This window comes from Trachemys scripta, chromosome 15 (genome assembly GCF_013100865.1).
Source record: "Trachemys scripta elegans isolate TJP31775 chromosome 15, CAS_Tse_1.0, whole genome shotgun sequence".
Lineage (NCBI taxonomy): Eukaryota > Metazoa > Chordata > Testudines > Emydidae > Trachemys > Trachemys scripta.
The window spans coordinates 18877123-18896899 of NC_048312.1; the positions used below are offsets into that span (position 1 = coordinate 18877123).

Consider the following 19777-nt stretch of genomic DNA (forward strand, 5'->3'; position numbering starts at 1 on the left):
CTGTGAAAGTATTTCTACCTCTTTTATTACTCAGATGTTAATCAGAAGCTGTTTGCAGCAAGCTCAGTGTTAATAAAAATAAGTAAACAACTGAATAGTTTATTAGCCCAGGAAATTCCAAGATTAAGCTTTGAGCAATCTGAGTTTTAAATCTGCAGTGTTACCAAAGTGAATGTTACATACAAGTAATCTACAGTTTAATTTCCCACATTTCCATAAAAATTAACAGGTATCATAAACAGGTAGGTATGGAAATAGAAGGTGTCTGTACCAGAATGAGTGACAAAATTGTTTCACATTGGTGTTTTAAAGTGAGTCTAGTTTGTATAGACCAGAATTTTCCATATAGCAGGTATCATTTAATTCCTCTGATACAGAGTTCATTGAAATAACTCTTAAAAACTCAGTGACACTATCACCTGTTTCTTGTTCTAGTTTAATTTTCAAATTGTTTGAAATGGAGATTGAAATATTATTTGCATTTATACCTTCTCCAGAACAAAGATAAAGCACATTGACTCCTGGGTACGAGGAAGCTTGCACCTACGCTATATTATTTATACCCAAACAGCCTCAGTCTGCAAGGCTGTCAATTTACAGCTCTAATAGCTGTAAACCTCCTTAAAACTTTTTAAAAATGTAAAAGAAAACTCTTCTGAAACGCTGTTGTACAGTGTTGTCTAGGTTATAAATAGTTTCTCCCTTAGTTTATCCAACGGAACGAAATGCTCTGCCAGTGCAAGACTGCCAAGCTGATTGACTTTCAAAAGCAGCTGTACTCTCAAAAGTGAATGTAGGCCTTTTTGGTTCTGTTTTTTAAACCACCCTGGATGTTTGCTTGCAGTAATGTTCAGATCAAATGTGTCCACTGCCCCAGTACAGCAAAGCATGTCAGCATGAGTCGTTCCATTAAAGTCAATGAGTCTACTTGTTTGTGTAGAATTAAGCATGTGCTTAAATGCTCTGCTGGACTGGTGCCTTGACATGTGGAAAAACAAGCTTTCGGATAGGCAGTGCTGCAAAGTCACCTTAAAATCTAAAAAGTCAATCTGCCTTATTTCCTTCTCAGGCATCACTTTTGGCAATAGAGGATGTGCAGGGTAAATTCTGTGCTCATACCCGTGTAACTCCATTGTGTGCGAACCGATTATACATAAACATAACTTAGAGCAGAATTTGACCAAACAGAACTTGGTTAACAGTTCAGTTGATGTGCAAGAATTAGTAGCAATGGGGTAGCCACTGACGCATCCCCAGTATACAGAACATCCCCTCAGTTGTCCCTGCCCCTGCCAGCATGACCTTGCACAGTGCACGCAAGGTCATGCTGCACTGAGGACGCCGTTTTACCGAATGTGCCACCTTACCTCCTCTGGTGTGACCTCATACACACCATGCATTTGATGTCACACCTTTTCAAGGTAAGGTGGCGTGTTCTGCAAAATGGCATCCTCTGTGCATGATACCAGACAAAACCACATCCAGTTTTATGATAGAACTGGGTAGGGGACAAACGATACGAAATCAGGACAGTCCAGCTTAAAACCAGACGAATGGCCTGCCTAAGTAAAGTACAGCTCAACTGTTCCACAGTAACACTGGCTTTACAGTGCCATCAGGAATCGAAGTACTTAAACCTATTTTTGCCACGAAAGTGAGGAGATATGACTCTGAATATTCATAGAGCACTTCTCTGTTAAGCCAGGAAGTACCACTTTCACAGTTGCTTTAGAAGACTAGAGCAGCATTTCAGGTGTTTCTCGAGGGGTAAAAATTGCAGACTCTTGGATTGGATTGCAATGGATCTTGATGGACAAAAAGTATCCTAAATTATCAGTTAACCTATAAAACCTAGGGAAAATACAGATCTCTGTTTCTCCTGAAGGGAAATGTCATTGCTCTTTACTGGGAAGCTGACTGCACTACCATCTGCTGGTGAAACTATTTAGAGCAGTTATAACTTTATTTTTTTCTTAATGTGTACCATTTAATAGTTAATGTTACAATTCTGACTTTTCATTTGTCAGATGGTGGCATCAATTCATGTTTTCTTGATGCCATAGAACTTTGCTTTAAGAAAATTTATTAAAAGTAGGCTATGGGGGAAAGTTTCAAAAGTACCTAAGTCCCATTTTCAAAAGTAATCATTTAGCTACTTCTGAAAATTTTGCTCCATGACAATTCTGTATAGTTTGGTGGATGGACTCTCTTCTTAGGAGATAGCAGTAGAGATCCTAGTTTCATAAAAGAAATTTCTCCCGTCAGGTCAAACACTACTTCAGCAGGCTATCAGAGGATCATTTTATCATTTAACCATATGATGTGTGGGAGTCAGGGCATTAAGACCAACATTTTCAAGCCTGGGTACCTAATGTTGGGCTCCTAAATCCATATGCACTGATCTAATTTTTTTTCACAGCTGCTGACCCTGGAAGTCAATGGAAGGGTCCAAGTGCCCCTCAACTTTGAATATCAGGCCACTTAGGCTTGATTGTCTAAATATTAATTTAGACACCTTAACTTTAGGCACTTAGGGTCAAAAATTTCAAACCTATTACAAAACACACACTTGGCTCCTCTAATCTCCAGCTACATTATCTGTATCACTTTCGCTTGTCGTTAAAATGTATAAATTAGAGAAGTTGCCCATATGGAACATTCATGTTCTTTGGATTGTGTCATGAATCACATTTAATCAGTGTGTTCTATATTTCAGTTATACTGAATCTCTCCAGAGTTGAACAGATTAGTAGTTTAGTACTGCTGATAGCAAAGGTGATTTATATTAGTATTAGGGCTGTCAAGCGATTAAAAAAATAAATCGCGATTAATTGCACTGTTAAACAATAATAGAATACCATTTTATTTAAATATTTTTGGACGTTTTCTACATTTTCAAATATATTCGATTACAACACAGAATACAAAGTGTACAATGCTCACTTTATATTTATTTTTGGTTACAAGTATTTGCACTGTAAAAAAAAATAGTATTTTTCAATTCACCTAATACAAGTACTGTAGTGCAATCTCTTTATCGTGAAAGTTGAACTTCACAAATGTAGAATTATGTAAAAAACAAACAAACAAAAAATGCATTCAAAAATAAGTCTAAAATTTTTAGAGTCTACAAGTCCACTCAGTCTTACTTTTTGTTCAGCCAATCGCTCAGACAAACAAGTTTTTACATTTGCAGGAGATAATGCTGCCCGCTTCTTGTTTACAGTGTCACCTGAAAGTGAGAACAGGTATTCGCATGGCATTGTTGTAGTCAGCGTCGCAAGATATTGACATGCTAGATGCATTAAAAATTAGTATGTCCTTTCATGCTGTCGTCGGACGCCACCAGTGTGGTGCTCTGCTCTGTACAAAGATAACAGTTGGCTGTGTGCGTGTGTCTCTCTCCCAGCTCTGCACAGATCACTGGCACAGCAGATCTTGAGTTAACCGCTCAATGACCACAGACTGTAATAAGGTACGAAGGCACCCGGCCAGGTTTATTGTCAAACGAAGCACAGTAATAGTTTCCTGCACACTCTACAGGACATACTCCGAAGACGTGCCCCCTGACAATCAGCTCAGTCAGTGGCAGGATTTGCCATTGCCCCCTAGGCCAGACAAAGACGTCCACTCAGGGAAGCATTCTTATACACCGGTACAAACAGGTTTTGCATCATTGAATGCACTGAGGTACAGCCCCTCTATGCATTACGGTGTTGCCTTTCTCATGGTGCAGATTGGTTCGAACAAATAAGTCTATTCATCATATTGTCTATTCATTGTATTGTCCTTTCATACTGTCTTTAGACTGGGTCTGCCTGTTCCTTGTTATCTGTGGGTGCCATCCTGGCATACGTTCATCTTATTAGTACTTACATGTGTATATGCTCTTGCCAACTTCTGTGAGCAGGGCCTGCCTCTGGCTCACAGCCTAACTTTGCTTTGTTAGCAATGTCTTGACCATTACTTCAGTTCAGGCCTTATACTGGGCCTCTGATACCAAGGGTTTATGTTTCAGGGCCTCATCTTACTACATTCCCCCACTATTTGTCTTTTTATGGGGAGGGAGTTTACCCATCATCCCGGAAAAGCATAATGCATGGTCTAAAGATAACCGTGTTTAGATCACTGGGTTATGTGGTCACTTCATTTTACCATCCATACACTTATGCCCCATCTGTCCTTAGTCTGCACATTCCCTCGTACGACTGATGGACAGATTTTATTATTTAATAACTTTTAGTCCCTTATGGTGGGCCTGGGAATGTTAAGCCCAGGACCATGACTGAGGAATGTAGTATTATGATTGAGCCTTAGAGGGGCGCTCGCGCTTGCTCTCTCTCTCTATGAATAATATGTATATGGCATATATATTTGTAGTGTGTATGGACATATATGTATAGTATGTATACATACATATAACAGTACTTTATATTTAAGCATAACAATTCTTTTTCAATCTGTTGTATTTTGGCCCTTGTGGTACTGCAGATAGCAACCCACTTTTATTAGGGCAATTACAGTTACCATTTGTGGTGGTGTTAGTAGTAGGCTGAGGGTTTTGAAATACTGGGATAGGGATTGTGATAATGTGTTCTATGTATATGAGAAGTAAAACAGAAATTTGGAGTAGTGACACTACCACTGAGGCCTTTATATATAAATATACTGTAACTAGTTACTACCCAGTACTGCCCATCCATGTTATAGATTACCCTTACTGCTGGTTGTCACCCTCTGGTAAGCTTTAGTGGCCAGGAAACAGAAGTGGCTAGCTTCTCTGTTCCATTGGTTGAACTGCTCTGTGATACACCAGTTGTTGATATAGATCCAGTTGTTTTTTATGGATGCTGTCTTCCAGATAACCTACTGAATGGACAGTAACCAATTTATCAAATATTGCAGTGTTAAGATGTAGTATTGGTATTCAGATACTGAGCAAGATTGTTTTGAATAACATTTGTCTTAGTTAGGATGCAGTGTCAGTAGCCCAAATTATGACTGGTACTAACACAGAATTTGTTTACCCAATTGTAGTTACTGTGTAACTACATTTCTTTTTACCGATTTGTTTTTTTTCCTTGCCTTCATTTGTTTTTTACCTGTGTGTTGGTTTAGCAAGGTTATACTGAACAAGAAATAGGACTGAGTGGACTTATAGGCACTGAAGTTTTACATTGTTTTGTTTGAGTGCAGTTATATAACACAAAAATCTCCGTTTTAAAGTTGCACTTTCATGACAAAGATTGCACTATAGTACTTGTATGATGTGAATTGAAAAATACTATTTCTATTATTTTTACAGTGCAAGTAATTGTAATAAATAATATACGCTTTGATTTCAATTACAACACAATACAATATATATGAAAATGTAGAAAAGCATCCCAAATATATTTAATAAATTTTAGTTGATATTCAGTTATTTAGCAGTGCGATTAAAACTGCGATTATTTTTTTTAATTGCAGTTATTTTGAGTTAATTGCGTGAGTTAACTGTGATTAATTGACCGCCCTGATTAGTATATTATTTAAACGGTTTGCACTCTCAGCAATTTTTTCATAGTTTTTGAAAGGGATTAGTATAGATGGGTAAGTGTAATCCCCATTTTACAGGCAGGGTAGCTGTGGCACAAAGACCTTGAATTATGTCGTCTCTTGCAGTCAGTGGCATTGCAAAATAGAGTCCAGGAATGTTGACTCCATGCATTGTGCTCAATCCGCTAATCCACAGCTGCCCCTTGTGCCCCAAGACATACACAAATGTGGGAAAATGAGATTACCTTGTGAAAACATTAGCATGAAAAACATAGGGTTAGATCCTCAGGCCTGGCTGTTGGAACCCATCACAGTTGCTGCGGGTGGGAGAAATAAAGATGCTGGTTAATGACTCCAGGCGGCCATTACAGCATGATGGAATCCTCAAATAACCAAACCAGCATTGCAGGGTGGGCTGGAGCAAAGCAGCTGCAGTGGGATCAGGATCTGTCCATGTTAAGAATAAGATTACAAGGGTATATAAAATGACATTTTGGCACCTTAAAGTGTAGCTACAGCAGCCTTTCCTCTTAACAAACACCTTTTATCTTGGGAGACAGCAACTTGTCTTCCTGTTCCTCCCAACTCCCTTCCACCTCAAGGAGCATTGCTAAAATTAAAGGATAGTAGCCTTGTACTAGAAGTTGGCTGTGCATGGAGTAAATGACACTCTAGAGAGCTTTTCTAAAGCTTCATAAACCTGCAGGCTGCTCACACCAATAATAAATTCTCACCCTAGGTTCCTCAGAAGTATTCTTGCCTCCGGATCCTATCTTTGGTACGGCTATGTCTGAAAATGAAAACGTTCTTTGTGCCCAGCTTCAATGTTTCCATTTACCCACCCTTCGGCACCATGGTTTACACAGCTGGTACGCTGAAAACTGCTATGAGAAATCTTCGTTCCTCTGCAAAAGGAGTAAGTTGTAATACAGTGCAGATAATCGGATACAAATGTTTGTGCAGATGACTTATAAACATGCAGAGCTCTGAGTAGAAGTCTGTTTTGTCCTTCGGGCCTCTTGTCCTGCACCAATGAATTTCAAACAGCTGCAAAAGTTCTCTGAATTAGTTGCCTGTTTAAGTGGAGAATTAACACCATTGGTTGCCAGTTGTAGAAAAAACGATTAAAGCATTTGAATGTGAAGAAGTAAGACTTTCTTATTCCCTCTCAAGCTGTGTAAAGTCGTCTCTTTAGAAGGATGCCCCTGCTTCACAATCTTTTCTGATGGTATTGAAGATGGATGGTATTAGTGGCCCTTTTTGGGAGAAAAGTTAGATCATTTTGAGCTGTTGTTGAAGTCTGACTTTGTTATAAAGGAAACAGGATAAGATCAACTCTCACAGAAAGGGAGGAGAAAAATAACTTTTATCTCTGGTGCTTTCTGCTGCTTGCACTCTAGGTGCTGAGAAATTGCAGACACAGCACATGGTCTTGACTGCTACTCCTGAGACCTGCCAAACTTCTAGCATCTGACAGTTTAAGGCATTGTTTTTAGCTTGCCTTTCTGGTCACTAGTTATAAGCACAGTGTTTCAATGACTGGAGTTGTCTTGTCCAGCTAAGCAGACTGTTAATAGACAGAAGGCAGGAAGAGAGACAGGAAAGAGGAGAGAGAGAGAGAAGATGGGGGAGAAAAATAATACATAAGGGAAGGAATGACAGCAGAAATTGAAGACTTACATCCTAGGTGGTCAGACAGTATTACCACCTCCACCAGCTTTGGCTAAATTCTGGTTTCCTCTCTCTGACTTGGTCTAATTAAGGCATCTTTCAGGATCAGTACAGCAAAGGGCCCAACAGTGGCATTTATGGGTCCTAGGAGATGGCAGGAGCAGAAGTCCACTTGCCCTGCTGTTTCTTTCAATGACCCTCCGATAAGAAATGTCTAAAAGATTGGCAACTACGTCCTATTAACATTTGCCTTCAATTATTTAAAAAAAAAAAAAAAACCCAAAACAACCTTGCATGTCTAGAATCTTTCAGCTTTGTCATGCCAGCCCATGGTATTACCATAACCCTTGAGGATTGCTTTTCACAGTTCTTTTAATGTAAACAATCCAGTTTGTACTTGTCTTTTCATTTCCAGCTTTTGCTTATTTTTAAGCAGTTTTACATACAGGTTGAGTTGGGTGCCTGTTACTCTCGCAGGAAGAGCTGCACAAACTATTTCTTTTGGTGAGGTATTGATACACATTTCTGTTCCAGGCCAGACCTGTGTTGATATCAAAGACAACATTGTTGATGAAGGCTACTATTTCACCCCAAAAGGGGATGACCCCTGTTTGAGCTGTACCTGTCACAATGGGGAACCGGAGATGTGTGTGGCAGCCCTGTGTGAACGGCCCCAGGGTTGTCAGCAGTATCGCAAAGACCCAAAGGAGTGTTGCAAATTTACATGTTTAGACCCAGGTAAATGTTTTAAATTGCATATTTTCGGCTGAGTGAAATGAGATCTAACACTCAACTGGATGGCGTCTTTGTAACATGATAACTTTGGAATGCTATTTCCCATCAATTACCACATTCCAGGGAAGGTTCTAGGTATCAGTGGGCACAAACCTCCTTAATTTGGTGCAAATTTGGAACACTGGAAAAGCCTAACTGACAGGAAAAGCAGGCTCCCACTCTGCCTGGTGCTGCAGGCAGAGGAATGTCTCCTGTGGCCCCCTGCTACATCCAGATACAGGTCAGAGGCAGCAGCTTGACTTGTTGGGTGGAGTGGGGAGTACAGGTGATGGAGGGAGGAAGTAGGGAAATGGTACTGCTGGGGATCTTCTGGGGAAGCATGGATATGGAAGGGGGTGGACTTGGTGACTGGTGGGCAGCAAATCTGGGACCCTCAAGGAAATGCAGGGGGGCTGGGAGGATTGGAAGCAGGGCCTGAAGTGGGGAGGGGGGCATCTGGAGATGGGTGGAGAGCACAGACCCTTGTGTGAGGAGTGACAATGTGGGACTCTGGCATGAAGGAAGGGATGAGGAGACTTGCAGGGGCCTTGTGAGGGTGGCACACAGAAAACTGAGGAGAACCAAGATATTGCTCTTCATCTTGGTGGGGCTTGGTATGTCCTTGACAGGAACATTAATGTTAAGGTGATCTTGCCAGGAACGGATTAATAAAAGTATTTGAATCTGTATTGGTAGAAAGTAGCCTTTTATTAAACTTGTGGTACACAGTGCTCCCTCTCCTCTTTCCAGGTGCCTCTGATGTTGCTGACACAGAGTGCCCTCCTTTCTCCTCATTTACCCCACAGGAATAGCTTCAGGTTCAGTCTGGAGGTGTAACCCAAGAGCTTAGACAGGCCAACAGTGTCTAAAAGCCTGCTGCTGGTGGGACTGAGTAGGGGCCTATCTGTCTGCCCCCTCCCTCCCGAGTGTCCTGATGGTACCTGCTGGCTATCTATGGATAAATGAGGGCAAAACATTCTGCAGTTTTGAGCCTGTTCTTTATATTAGCTGCTGTGCCTAATCCCCAGAGTGTATTTTAATGTATCTTAATTGTATTTGTAACTTTGAATGTTCGTGCTCAGTGCATTTGCAGTGTTGGAGCTGTGTTGGTTCCAGGGTATTAGAGAGACAAGTTGCTCAGTATAGACAATTATTTCAGTCTGGAGATGAGCTCATAAGAAGCCTCTTCTTTCTATGTTCATCAGCTCTCCAGAGTTTGGGATATTCAATGACATTGAAAGGCAGCAGATTCAAAACTTGTAAGGTTTTGACACAACATGTAATTAGGCTGTGGAATTCATTGCTCCAGGATGTCACTGAGGGTAAAAACATAGCAAGCTTCAAAAAAGGGTTGGATACACAGATGGATAACACGACTGTTCAGAGTTGTTACATTTAATGTTATGCTGGAGTCCTGGGTACGTCTCCTTTTCTCTGGTGTCTATAATCTTATTCTTGTACTTCTATTATTTTTTGTTCTTAAGTTGATTTGTTTCAAAGGCTTTTTGGTGGTGGTTGGTGTTTCAGGATAGAAAGGGGTGTCAGTGGTGTGTGTCATTCTTACCATATGGTGGAAAGTTCTTGGTATTGGGAATATTGATACCCAAGAAGATGGTGACAATGAAAATCATTTGGTGCCTTGCCTGCCACGTGTATGTGGTCAGTCTCTCAAAACATGTAGACAGAGTTCTAGTGAGTGGTGGTCAGGGGCCTATCATGGTACGTATTACCACCATTGACTTGGGGGGATAGAAGTCCCAGCACCTTAATTCAGATTAGGAAAGTCTATAGGTTCAAATGCTTTTGGTTCCTTGCACAGGACCAGCTAGATGAGGAAATTCAAAGCCTCAGTGTTAAGTGATGTAAAGAGGGTTTAAGTTTATATGGCACTGATGAACTTTTGGGGTAGAGGAAAGCTAACAACAAGAGATGTGTTTCCCACAGAATCAAAGTGAAAACAGCAGAGAAAATTGGCAAGTGTTTGATGTTTTTAAACTGGAAGATAGGGAACTGATCCACAGGGTCTGAGGAGCATTCAGGTCCCAGTAATATCTACTAGGAATGTTGGGAACACCAAGAACTCCATATAAACATAAAGGCGTATCTGTAGATGGTAGTGAAAGATAGGACAGAAATTACTACTGAAATGGAGAAGGGACAGGTTGAAATCTGTGGTACAGTTCGAAATCTGTGGTACAGTTCAGGGCCAAAATACCCATGATGTCTACTATGAGGCAATTTTAAACCTGATAAATAAACCTGTATGTGCCTGTATACCAATGCAAGAAGCTTAGAAGCAGAAATAGGTGACCTAGAATGCCTAGCAATGGAAGGGCATTTTGCCATAAGTGTTGCAAGGATTCTGAGAATTATAAACCAGTGAATTCTTATTTCAGTACTGAGTGAATTGGTTGAAAATTTTAGAAATTTAGATCCGTGGTTCTCAGCCAGGATACGCAGAAGTCTTCCAGGGGGTCCATCAGCTCATCTAAATATTTGCCTAGTTTTACAACAGGCTACATAAAGAGCACTAGCGAAGTCAGTACAAATTAAAATTTCCTACGGACAATGACATGTTTATACTGCACTATTTACTATATGCTAAAATGTAAATTCAATATTAATATTCCAATTGATTTATTTTATAATGCGCTAAAAATGAGGAAAGTAAGCAATTTTTCAGTAATCTTGTGTTATGACACTTGTATTTTTATGGCTGATTTTGTAAGCAAATAATTAAGTGTGGTGAAACTTGACTCCTGAAAGGGGTACAATAGTCTGGAAAGGTTGAGTCACTGATCTAGATGCGGTAAATCAGTAGGGTATCTATAAAGAAAAATAATCTCCAGTCCAGAACTCCTGAGCATGTAATCATCTAGTGCAGTGGCTCTCAAACTTTATTGGTGATCCCTTTCACATAGCAAGCCTCTGAGTGCGACCCCCCCCCCATACATTAAAAACACTTTTTTATATATATATATATTTAACACTATTATAAATGCTAGAGCAAAGTGGGGCTTGGGGTGGAGGTTGACAGCTCGCGACCCCCCCCCCCGTAATAACCTTGTGAGCCCCCTGAGGGGTCCCGACCCCCAGTTTGAGAACCCCTGATCTGGTGGATAAAAGGGAATTGCTAAACTATAAAGAGAGAAACTCTTCCTTCAAGCAGGCCAGCAACTGCTGCAGATTAGGGGAAAAAACCTTCTCCTATGGACAGGTTTTCATAATTGTCCATTACAGAAATTCTTGCACTTTCCTCTGAAGCATCTAAGTACTAGCCACTTCTAGACCCTGAATGTTGGACCAGATAGACTACTAGTGTGATCTGGTATGGCAATTCCAGTATACCTTGGTTCAGACAGCAAACAGAAGCTTTTGAGCTTGGTTTTGTTTTTTTTCAGTAATGTTAAGTAAAGACTATGTTTATTTTTAACAAACCTATTCACTCTTCAGTTTCCCTGGTTTTCGTTGAGAATAGAATGATGCTATTGTTTGTCAAAATTCAGTCAGAACAATAGCTTTGAACGAAGCAGCCTGGACTAGAACTCATTTTGTTTTTTAGTGTGTGCTAGCCAGTAGATGGTGCTGTTCATCACTGAACAGAATTTGGTGCAACTAATCTGATAATTTTATTAGATTCAGTTATTTAAAAAAGCAAATGTCCTCACTGTTCTTTTCATTCTTCTGTACCTCAGCCCAGTCATTTGGATATACTTCATTCAAACCAGCAAGTGGAGAGAGAGCACTCTATGCAATTTGACATCCCATGCTATGTAAGGTGCTTGCCAGGTCAGATTCCCCACTTGTTTCATCTTCATTAGGTGGAATAGTTCTCTAGGTAACAGAGAGTATTTGGAGTTCTCAAAGACCAGGCAGACTGACAACATAGGATTTTTTTTTTAAGTCACTTAGAAAGATTTTCTATAAGTTTCTTCCTGATGTCAGACTGGTATTGCACTTTTGCAGTGTCTAACTGAAGCTTCAGTGCCCATGGCCTCTCATGCATTAACTACTATGCAAATAGGTATACAGACTGGCTAAGATCCAGAACTCTCTCTAACCAGGGTTACAGCCAAAATGAGAAGGTGCTGTCTCTGTGGAGCCACAAAGTTTAACCCAGCATGGCCAATTCCTTTTGCCTCAATTATTTTAAGGGGCTTTGGCCATCTAAAAGCACGAGATAGGAAATCTATACCTGGGGTACCTGGGACCACCTCTGCTGGAATTGTTTGGAAGCAGGTTCCTTTCTCTCACTGATGATCCCTACCTCTCTGAAGTTTATTTTCTCTGCTACATTACCTAACTGGCACAAGAGAAACCTTTGCCCTAGAGCACTCATACCAGAATGTTTTGGGGTGTGGTTTTTTTTTTTTGTTGCTAGGGGGAGAAAGGACTAATGTTCACTTTGTATTAAGGTACATCAGACTTTGTGTTGGTACAAATACTGTGTACTGTGAGTTATGATTTTACAGGATGGTCCAGGAGAAATTGATCTAAGTTTTCTTGCTTGCATTTGTCTAAGCATCTATTGATTCTGTTTTCTCAAGGGAGTTATTGGATGATTATGGCTTTGTGTTCCAGGTATTAGCTACCTATATGTAGGTATAATTCAAGAAATAGTGTTAAATTGTGCAGAAGAGCTTCAGTAATCACTCAGTACACATGCAACATACTGATCACTTGAACAGATATTTGAAAGCTGGTTGTTTTTTTTGTTCTTGAGCCGTACAAATTGAAGTTCATTCTGCACTGTATTACTTGTAAGTTGGGATGTGAATTTAAGTCTTGGTTTCCCTTTAAAAGGGGCTTATTCAAAAAACATTTTTTTTATTTATTTGGCATTTTTCTGCATAATAAAATCACCTAATTATATTTCAGGTTACAAAAGATGTGGTTGTGTTTCAGAACACCCTACCGTACGGAATGTGTGGAGATTCTTCTCTTCCCTCCATCCCTCCCTCCCTCCCTCCCCCCCCCAAAAAAAAAACACCCCCAAACCCTTCTACTGAGTGTGTGGCAATAGAAACCTAGCAAGTGCTTATTGGCTACAAATCTGTCCGGAAGCCATGCTTATCATAAGACTGATCTGTAAGTCATGTTCATGATTAAAAGCTGCTAGCTGCTTCCTGTTTTCAGTCACATTCAGTATGAAAGTTAAGCTTAAACTTGCACTAGGAAGGGGTGAGGGGAATGACAGCTTTCCTCCTCCCATTATCAGCAGTGTTAAGATTTGCCTATACCCTAGCACCAAATTCTTATCTTAAACTATTTTACTGCAACATCGGCTAACAGACAGAATTGTGATGACCTGGGATAACCTTGTTGCGGTGTTCTTTAATCCTTGTTTATGCTATGGATTTTAACTATTTCATGAATGCAATTTTTGAAGAGTATATTTTACCTCTCTGTACTCCCTGTCTTAAGACGCTTCATTCTCTAGTGAAACTGAAGACACCCTAGAAATAGCATTGTATTCTTGTCTGAGAAGCTAGTTTTATTTTATTAAGTAACTTAATTGTTGGGGAAGAGATTCATTAAGCAGCTGTAAAACTTAGTTCATAATGAAGTCTGCACTGGTGGCGTTCAACACTGACATTTCAAAATGAAGCATGTCAATTTTCCCCTCTGGGGTTTTACAGATATTAGGTGACTAAACTAGTAAGTTGCTTTCTTTAATCAGCGCAGATTTGTCTTTGTCAAATATTTCTGGATATCTTCCCAAAACCTCTATCTCAGGAGAAACAAACTGTTTAATTTACCTACTGTTGATTAGTAATCATCCAAAGAGAGACCATGGGGAAATAAATCTTGCTGCTGAGTTGGCAGATTGTAAGCTCTTACTGTCTGGGTAAGCAGCAACTGTAATAGTACACAAGACTATTTTTTAAAGGAATTGGGAAGGGAGGAAACACTTCAGTGCTAGGAATTTGCTGAGCTGTCACATCTGCAATACTTCAAAAGACACTGTATCCATTTTGACTTGTTGAGGAAGAATTATTGTAGTGCCTTGGATTTACAATACCACAACTGAGGGCAAGTATGTATGTGGTTCTATTTGCTCTCTGTGGGTGTGACAAAGTAATACATTTGTGTGACATCTGTTCAGACAGATCCACCCGTATCTTTCAGTGTATTTTGTTTCTTTTAATATTTGTATGAATTAGAGAGCTCAGTGTGTAGAAGCCTCTGTAGTGACTGTAAATTGATGCATAGTCATAGGATACTGTTGCTGTCTCCAGTTCCGGAAAGCAGTTGTACACTCAGCTGCCAGCATTTGGTGAAATAGACAATTTGGGAATAAAATGTCACACTAGAGACCTATGTTCTGTACCTCTATAAAAGTAGAGTAGAATATCATCCATTGCCACCTTTTTATCCAGGACTTGGTTTATGGTACCAGGCCAAGCAGGCAGAATTTCTAGGCAAACCTTTCAGGACCATGACAAGGGTCACTTTGAAAGAGGGCTGTGACCAGAAATGAGCTGAGACTTGCAGCTGTGGTAGGATGTCAAGAGAATACATGGAAGCAGAAGCAGGCAGTATATATTGTGTTGTGGGCAGGGGTGAGGGAGTGAGTTGGGGATGACCACAAACTGATGATTGCGAGCAAAAAGAGGAAGGCTGTTGTGTTAATGTGTTCACACTGAGCAAATGAGGTTAAAGGGGCAGCTTTAGATAAAAGTGAAAATGATAATTTGATAAATCCACTTAACTTTTTGTTGTGTGCCATTAGGAGGCGGCAGTGAGAGCTAAAGAAGGGGATACTGGAGAGGAAGATAGATAGAGGGAGGCTGCAGAAGCTTGTTAAAGCTATTCTCTTACAGCGAAAGTAGAGAAAGTACTGTTTCATTTACATTGTTAAATGCAGAAAACTAGGAGAATAGCAGAAAAGAAAATGAGATGGCAGGTGAGGTAGGTTTTATATCCAGATTTATTGTTGATACATTTAGCTAAAATACTGAAAATGTAAGTCATTTGCAAACCCTGCATGTGATTTTATAGTTGTTTGGGTGGTTGCTTAGTTCTGCTTGTGATTAAGCTTAGGGAACCCAGATAGTTCTGGGTTACGGTGACGAGTCAGGAGGGTTGGTAAAGCTATTCGGTCGAAATACAAGATTTCCTAAAGGATACATCTCACTTGCTGAATTTGACAGAAAATGAAGGAAAAGACTTGGAAGAGCCTTATCCTACATCCCCACTTCCACTGTCTTTTCAGAAACACACACACACGCTTTGTAAAATGGCACTTAAACTATTTCAAGGTAAATTTTGCTATAATGCAAATGTCAGGCAGCAACTAAAGAGCAGTGCAAGCTGGGAATGGTGGCTTGGGATGCATAAGCTTCTGAAGGGGGAGGCAAATATTGTCACTGGGAGTGGAGAGCCCAGTTGGGATTGTGGGTGTTCTCCGAGGTCGTTGAACAGCTGGGTGGGAGATATCTGGCTAACTTGTGAGGGGGCACATATCGATGAAAGTCCATTGCGTGGGGAGGGCTTCTATTAAGAATTAAAAATAAGATTGTGTGTTAGCTGTGAGACAGTAAGTTATAGAAACAAGCAGTGTGTATAAACACTAGAGGTGGGATTCATAACCTCATAAACACATAGAAAATAAACCCATTTGAAATATTTCACAGCTATAACCTCATCTGACCGTTTTATTACTATAATAGCACCAACGCAGAATACTAATAGGAATACATCATGCAGAGGAAATGTTTTTTTGGGTTAATTTTATTATCTAAAGTTAAGTAGTTCAGTTTTAGAATCAAACTGGAAAGTGTAGAAGATCTTTTGCAGAAATTCCTTGTAGTAAGTCTCTCGAATAGCACCTTAGCACAAGTCAGACTATTTTGTATGTGGATGTATTAATCTGTTGTGAGTGAGTGATCCATAAAATGCGACATAGGAAGCTGGGAAATGTCCAGCTGTAAAAGAGCAGCCCTTCCAAGGAACAGCAGCACTGAAGACCGTGCCCAATTAGTAATTCCTTAGCACAGTTGCTTATGTTCCCATGTTTTCTGGCTGTTCTAGTAGGGCAGTCTTTGGATCAAGTGATTTGTTTTCAAAATCAATTATAGAATTGTGCTCATTTTACAAAATAACTTGGTGCATGACATAAAAAGTGCTGGAGATTTGTGGTGAAGTTCATTCTAGAAGCACAATACTTAGGATAAGGTTTCAACCCTTCCAACAGCTCATGCGCAGAAGTTTGCAGAGATCCGTGTAATCACTGCTTTTATTTAACAGCAATATGCAGGTAATCTACAGCTGTGTCCTCTTCATCCAGTGCAGACAGTCTTGTCTCTTAGCCGTTGCTGTACCTGAAAGAAAAAAAGGATGGATAAAGCTAACTCCAGGCGACTCTGAACGGCTAGCGTTCATTTGATACAAGACCTGCTGCTAATCAGGATAGGATGCAGTCTTTGAGTCATGTAGAACTCATCTCTGTTACCTGGATGTTCAGGATCAGTCACTAAAAATACTTTCCATCTTTGGCTAGCAAGAAGACTGCTGAATCCTTGGACGGTGGATCTAGTTTTTGTGGACTATCTGATGGACATCTTCAGGTTGGACTGTTGTAATTGCTTCTATGTGGGAATAGGCAGAAAGTTCACAGCAGCTCATCCCTGAAGTAAAACAAGCTAAACAGAGCGTATCTGCAAAGTGCACTGACTCCATGTTCATGTCGAGGTTCTGATGCTGATCTACAAAGCCCTTAATGGATAGGTCCACGTTATCTCAAAGATGTCCTCTCCCTCTGCAGCCCACCGCCGGAATTTCAGTTGTCTGGCACGCTGCACCTAACAAAGCCATGGGGTCTCAAGAGCTAGAGGCAGAACCCTCTCAACAGACCAAGTCTCTGGAATGGAGACCAGGAAGAGTTCAACACTTGCTGTCTAGAAGTTTCATGTCAGACTCTTTGCCAAAGCATTTGTTAAATAGCCACAGTGACTGCATAAACTGGCAGCACTTGCAGATGTAGAAGCTGACAGCTGAAGTGAAAGTAGAATGGAGCATTGACTATCACTTTTGCGCATATATCACTATTCTGTTATTATTTGTTCATGTAAAATACCAAAGTTCTGCTGTGGTATGCGCTTTATAAATGCCCAGATTCAGCACTTGCTGCCGGCTTTGGTATCTCAGCATCGTGTCTTGCATGTTTTGAACCAAAACTTATTTCCAACTTCAGTGAGTTCATTTAGAAGTTTAAAGTAGCTGTAATAACATGATTTGAATTGTGACCGTATCAGGTTTCAATATGTACGTCTAACTCAGTTAAAAATTTAAACCTTTTTAAAGATTAAAAAACTCCTACTCTATTTTAAAAAGGCTGTACATTAGAGCCAGGCAATGCCATTTGTAGTGTCAGCGTTCGTGTTCTGGAAGTAGGACCAAGGGCAGTCTCCAGACTGTTCAGGAAGTTATACTGGAACCTTCAAGCAGTCTGTGGTGAGCGCCACCGTTCTGTGATAACAGTGGAGAAGATTTTATGGCTTGCAGAAGTTTTACTTTCTATACCTGTCATGTTTGGCAGAGTATTATGGCATATGGCTTTCTGTGGAGTGGTGTCGAATTAGAATATGGGGATGGTACATTCAGATGGACAACCTAACCTACCACTGTCTTGGGATTTGAAACTGCTTAATTACCAGGCTTCTACATCATCTCAATACTTTAAAAAACCCTTTTATCTTTATTAACATAACACATGGGTAGCGATTCAAAAGTGAACGAGGCAATAATTTATGCAATAAGTGATTAGTCAGCTAAACATATTTAACAAAGCATTAGTTAAAGGTGGTATTTTGTGATATTCGTTAGCACTTAGGCCAAACTGCAAATCTTTGTTGTCACTTCATGCAGGCCTTCTTTTTAACTATCCTCTTCCTATAAATGGATTCTCCCAGCTCTGACGCAGCTGACAGGAGAAGGCATGTGGGAGACATAGTCTGAGTTGGGTGGGCCAGGTAGTGGCTAGTGGATCTGTGAGCTGCCCTGATTCAGTGGCTACAAACCCATCAGTGGAATGTTTATTTGGGAGAGAGGTGCACACCTGGGCTTCTAGTTAGTAGAGCTTGTGATCTGCAATAACTGCTGTGGCCAAGTTGGACAAATGCCCATGTCATGCTTCAATCCCCTCCTAACCCTGTGGTGGTCCTCTACTCAAAGGCCTCTAACATGCGATTTATGTGAGGGGACAGGATTTGGCCACTTGTGTATATTTTCATACAAAAAATCTGCATGTGTACCCTCCTTAAAAATGATGATGATTCTTATTTATGGTACAAATAATACACTTCTAGTGCATGCCATTTGAGAAACATGGATACTTTCTCAACAGGAGGTCCAAGGATCTGGAACTAGTGGATATGGCGTAGAAGTGGGAGTGTAGAATATCTGGTACAATTCCTGGATCTGCCATTGGCTTGCAATGTGACCTTGAGCAAATTAGATGGATTTCCTAATAACTTTTTATTATACAATTTTCTGCATGTATGAAATATAGATAAGTTTTTAAAACCTAGTTATTAATTTTCACTCTTCCCCAGTATTGAAAGAAAACTTCAAGACAAATAACACTTGGTCAAAGTAGTAATTGTTTTTTTGTTTTTTGTTTTTAATTTAATTCACCTAACAGATGGCAACAGTTTATTTGACTCGATGGCAAGTGGAATGCGGCTGATAGTAAGCTGCATTTCCTCCTTCCTTATCTTATCTCTGCTGCTCTTCATGGTCCACCGGCTGCGCCAGAGACGCAGAGAGCGCATTGAGTCTTTGATTGGAGTAAATTGTAAGTATTCTGTAACTGCAGTTTTAGCCAGTTGTGTTGTAGCTGTGTTGTTCCCAGGATATTAGAGTGACAAATGTGGGTGAGGTAATATCTTAGTTGGTGAGAGAGACCAGCTTTTGAGCTTACACAGAGCTCTTCAGGTCTGGGAAATGTACTCAAAGGGTGTGTCCGCACTGCGATTTAAACACCCGCGGGTGGCCTGTGTCAGCTGACATGGGCTTGTGGGGCTCAGGCTGCAGGGCTGTAAAATGTGTAGGCGCTCGGACTGGAGCCTGGACACTGGGATCCTCCCCTGTTTACTCATCAAAGAATAAACCTGGGAGCTTAAATTCATAACTTTGCTAGGTACTAAAAATCATGGGCTGAATAGACACACTGATTTATAGCTGTCCCCTTCATCTTGATTGGTTCCTTGAAATGTGTGTTTACTACTTATACTAAACAATCTGTTCCACCTTGTAGTTAGCTGTGACACTGAGTACACTTCCCAGCTGAAGAGCAGCTCTGTGTAAGCTTGGTTCTCACCACCAGAAGTTGGTCCAATAAAAGATATTGCCTCACCCACATTGCAGCTTTAGCTCAGTTATATAAGCGTGCTTCCAAAGTGGATTAACCTAAACTGCACACAGGCATCTTAGTGTGGAATCCAAGTGTCCACATGGGGTGATAGTGTGGAATAGCTTCTGCGCCTTGCATTCACAGCCTAGCTGTTGCACACTAACTTCCCCATGAATTCCCTGTGTAGACAAGCCCTTAGTAATAGAATTACAAGTCTCTACCATGTAAAGAGAGCAAGTGGAAATGGGAGTCTGGCTATGAGCTGACCTGTTCAGTGGCTGTACCTGAACACCTCTGCATACTGTCAAGTATCAGGGGGTAGCCGTGTTAGTCTCTATCTACAAAAACAACAAAGAGTCTGGTGGCACCTTAAAGACTAACAGATTTATTTGGGCATAAGCTTTCGTGAGTAAAAACCTCACTTCTTCGGATGCATAG

At 40.5% G+C, this 19777-nt stretch overlaps 1 protein-coding gene across 4 annotated transcripts in view; it reads left to right on the forward strand.

Moving 5' to 3' along the window:
* Positions 1 to 19777, forward strand: part of DGCR2 (DiGeorge syndrome critical region gene 2) — a 71187-nt gene that overhangs the window by 43399 nt on the left and 8011 nt on the right. For all 4 annotated transcript variants that reach the window (XM_034790694.1, XM_034790695.1, XM_034790696.1 and 1 more), the window contains 3 exons: positions 6278 to 6454; positions 7744 to 7947; positions 18629 to 18781. In XM_034790694.1, the coding sequence (XP_034646585.1) occupies positions 6278 to 6454; positions 7744 to 7947; positions 18629 to 18781 (534 nt within the window). The remainder of the gene's footprint in view (positions 1 to 6277; positions 6455 to 7743; positions 7948 to 18628; positions 18782 to 19777) is intronic.